At 36.9% G+C, this 4,192-nt stretch overlaps 1 protein-coding gene across 1 annotated transcript; it reads left to right on the top strand.

Moving 5' to 3' along the window:
• The first annotated feature begins 2,067 nt into the window (after positions 1–2,067).
• LOC129985064 (uncharacterized) lies at positions 2,068–3,588 on the top strand. The gene is made up of 2 exons (XM_056094985.1): positions 2,068–2,071; positions 2,192–3,588. Exons 1-2 carry the CDS (start codon positions 2,068–2,070, stop codon positions 3,586–3,588), a joined length of 1,401 nt encoding a protein of 466 aa, XP_055950960.1.
• The last annotated feature ends 604 nt before the right edge of the window (positions 3,589–4,192 follow it).

Below are 4,192 nucleotides of genomic sequence, written 5' to 3'. Positions count from 1 at the left end.
TGACTACATTAATTAATGCAAAATCAGTGGATTGAGTTTTATTTATCTATCTCTGCCCGTTTTGTTGTTATCGTGTTAACTTATATTCGAACAGCCGAAAAGACAGATTTCCTCTTAATAGTTTTCCCCCAAACTTGATGAAACTATACAACTTTAGTGTAAAGACCATGTACCAAATTTCATTCGTCTAGCTCAATTATTCTTGTTAGAAACAGTGAGATACATTTTCGAAAAACGTGTTTTTTGAACTGGTGGAGGTTTAAGACGTGGAGATTCGTTTAAAGCTCGAATTTGAATTTTTTGATGATTACAATACATTCTCTATACTTCGTACCTTAGAAAATAAAAATCAAACTACGTAGTGTTTTTAATTGCAATTTTGTTACACGTTTTTATACTTGCTGGGTCACAGAAAACTGCGTTATGAATCCCTAGCGATATTAATATTTTATATAGTTTAAAGCGCTTAATCTTAATACATTCTTTTCTTCGTTATAACTATTCAGTTTTTAAAATAAAAAATGATTGAATAAATTTCGTCATAACAAGCTGCCGTAAGATACAGTAATAAGAACACTTAAAGAACGTTTGAAGCATTTTATTCCAGCTTTTCTTTTTTACCTAATATAAAAATACGAAGGAATGGAGTAACAGAGAAGGAGCAATGAGCTCACAAAGGAATTAATTAGTATTTCCAAGGAAGGAAAAATAGAGCAAGGAATGCTATGCAATAAAAGAAAAGATTCTATCCTTGATTGAAAGGCATTCGTTTCATTAATTTGTTGGGTATTCCGGTATGGTATCATTCAACTAGTCAGGAGCATAGGGAAAATCAAAGAAGTCTTCCTAACTTCGGATAAACACGCTTCAAGAAGCCTATAACTATATTTGTAAAACTGAGAGTAAGTTACGTATCTAACATAAACAGAACATGCGAATAAAGGGATTAGAATTCTGGTTAGCTGATAGACAGAAAATGAAAGTGTAAACGTGTACTGCCATAATGTTCATACCAGTCAAAAGTTTCACTTTTTATAAAAAACGCAACAACGTTTTTTTTTTCCCGAAAAGGGCGTTAATAAATTTTAGGAATAATCAGGAACAAATAAGCATTCTTTATACTGTAGAATATGTGGCAGCAAGCATAAAGAGTGACTGCAAATAGAGGACTTTTTCTGAGAGAATTAAGTAAAAAAAAATTCTGCAAGAACTACAAGATATAAAAAGGTTAAATGTGTTAAAGTGGTATCTTATATAACGGATGGGAATTCAGCCGTTTGATATTAGAGTATTGCAGTGGAAATGATGACAAATAAAGTCTCCAAAGATTGGGTTCGACATAAGGAAAGGTTTAATTGAAACACAATTTATTAAGAGGAAATAAAATTGAACACATAATGAACTATTTACAGATATGATGGAAAAACTTATAAATACATAGACGGTCATCACAGGAACCGAGAGCAGCACCGAACCACATTACAAACATACTGACACGTATTTATATCATGTCTTAATTCTCATACTTGCATATTAGCTACGGTTACCGGGTTAAATAACCCCTCAGGGGCTCACCTACTGTAGGTGAGTACGGGTGTCCCAATCCCGAGGTTCCCAGGGATCTTTACTCCCTTTCAGTTCGCTCTCCTCTACGCCTTCTGCTTTCTGCTGTGTCTTTCCTTCCCTCGACGGCAAGCGAGGGAGCTCTCCATGAGAAGCTGTCGCCGCTCTGTTTGCTTCTTGCTTCTCATGGACAGCCAAAAACCCCACGTGTTGGCCGTGCGTGGCAACCCATTAGACGGGCGGTACACTGTGGTCCCCGGTGTATCAATCGGCCGGTATCCTAATCAATTGGTTAGTCTGCTAGGGATCAAGCGAAAGGGTCATCCTCTGGGGCTTGGCGTTAAGGGTGGTCAACGTTCCTGGAGATGGCCCTGAGCGTATAGGTTCCGGTTAGCACTAAGGCAAGTGCCGAGGCTGGGAAATTCCAGAGCCGGTAACTACCTTCCCTTGTTGGACTCCGTGGTGGGTGGTGCTGTCGGGACCCGAATTACTCTTACTTTGTGTATGGGTAAATCAAAGAAATCTCCCTTTAGTGGGCATCAACGTAAAGAAAAAATTTTGAAAGAACATTTTGATACGTATTTTATTGTCAAATGAAAGTCTTCAGCTAATGAGACTTTCCATACAGTCTCTCCATTTTTAGTAGAAAAGGCTATCTCTGAATCTCTTGGGGATGTTCCCTCAGTACGGAAACTTCGTTCTGGTGACTTGCTTGTTCAGGTCAATACACGAAAGCAAGCCCAGACTATATTGAAAATAGATAATCTTGGTTCTATTCCCGTTACCGTCAGTGCACATAATACACTTAACTTTTCCAGGGGAGTTATTTCGTGTGGTGAATTGTTTCACACACCAATTGAGGAAATCACACAAAAGCTTAGAAGTCAAGGAGTAACTAATGTCCGACGTATTACTATACGAAAAGATGGACAACTTCTTGACACTAAACATCTAGTGCTCACATTTCATGCCACCAGAATACCAGATTCTATAAAAGCGGGTTACATGAAATTGGCCGTCCGGCATTATATTCCGAATCCCTTACGGTGTTTTGGATGCCAGCGATTCGGCCATTCGAAAGCTTCCTGCCGCGGGACACTTACTTGTGCCCGTTGTGCTGAAGCAGGCCATGATAGTTCTGCTTGTACTGCGGTTGAAAAGTGCAAAAATTGCAAAGGTTCTCATGCTTCCTTTTCTCGTATATGCCCCACTTGGAAATTTGAAAAGGAAGTCATTTCAGAAAAAGTTACGAAACAAATAACGTACGCAGAAGCAAAGCGAAATGTCAAGGCCCGTTTACCGGCACCTGAAATAAGTTATGCAAGCGCGGTGCAAAAAACGGTTCAAACAAAAAGCACTGAAATTGTCCCTGTGGTCTTGCCTTCTGTTTCCGTCGTATTCCAAGCATCATATATACCTTCTGAAACTTGTCCTAAATCTGCTGAAGCCTTTATAAATTTGCCTTCAAATAATACTGCTAAAGAAACAAGTTTATCTAAATCTGGTGTTCCAGATTGTACTGCTGATCCAGCAGACTTCTCTAATTTTAAGACTGTTCAAAATAGGAAAAAACTTAAACAAGGTTCTAACATTAATAGGAATTATTTGTCCAAAACTGTGGGCAAAACCTTGAAATCTTATAAAACTGTTCATAGTGCAGCAGCATCCAAACTAAATTCAGATAATAATCACAGTTCTAAGTTTTGGAAAACCTCACCCAAACAATTTTCAAACACCATTTCGAAAAAGGTCAACCTTTCCTCTAATTCTCCAAAAAATAAAATCATAGTTACTGATGAAGATACCTCTCATGTTCATAACTATCCTGCATCTAAGAAAGCGGAAGATTTGGCAACGGATGAGGAAATGAGTACTTCGAGTGCTCCGGAGGACATTCTGGAATACAACATTAGTGAGGAGCTAGAGGAGACATCTTCAGATGTTAGTACACCCTCTCTCCCTCCTCCTAAAGCAACAAAACAAAAGCTTAAATATATTATTCCAACGAAGTACAAAAATGTATAACTGTTTGCTTGTTTGTGCCTATTTCGTTTTTTCCATTTATTGTAACAAATTATTTAGTAATGTTCGAAATATAAATCTGTTTGCCTTCTTTGAGGATTTTAGTCTTCGCATTTTAATTCTAGGTAAAATTAACTCTTGTTTTAAACAATTCTTCGTGTTTGATTATGCAAATTTATTCGCTGGGATTCTGTTTTTTACTTATGTGCTAATTAGGTTTTAAAACTTTTATATCCATGCTTTTATTCAATTGCTGAAACTTTAAAATTAAATTACATCTCAATTTCAAGTTTTATATTATAATACCATATGCTTGGCGCAGTATGGCCAAATCTGGCTTTTGCGCCAAAAACCTCAACTACCTACTTACCTACCGGGTTAAATAAATGTCAAATACGATACCGATTAAATAGCTATATGGTTAATGTCAAGTGAAGTGATTTACTCAAACTAATGACGCACAATATCAGGTTCAAAATGCTTGCATCATTTTAGAATAAAGTACGGGAGACAAAAGAATTTGGAATTTAGAACCTTAATGCCGAAATTTCCTAACAAAATGGAATAAAAATCACAATACCATTTTATTGGTGCATTAAATAAGCCT

Source organism: Argiope bruennichi, chromosome 9 (assembly GCF_947563725.1).
Source record: "Argiope bruennichi chromosome 9, qqArgBrue1.1, whole genome shotgun sequence".
Lineage (NCBI taxonomy): Eukaryota > Metazoa > Arthropoda > Arachnida > Araneae > Araneidae > Argiope > Argiope bruennichi.
The sequence above is the reverse complement of the archived record's forward strand: the minus strand, read 5'-3'. Positions and strand labels throughout refer to the sequence as shown.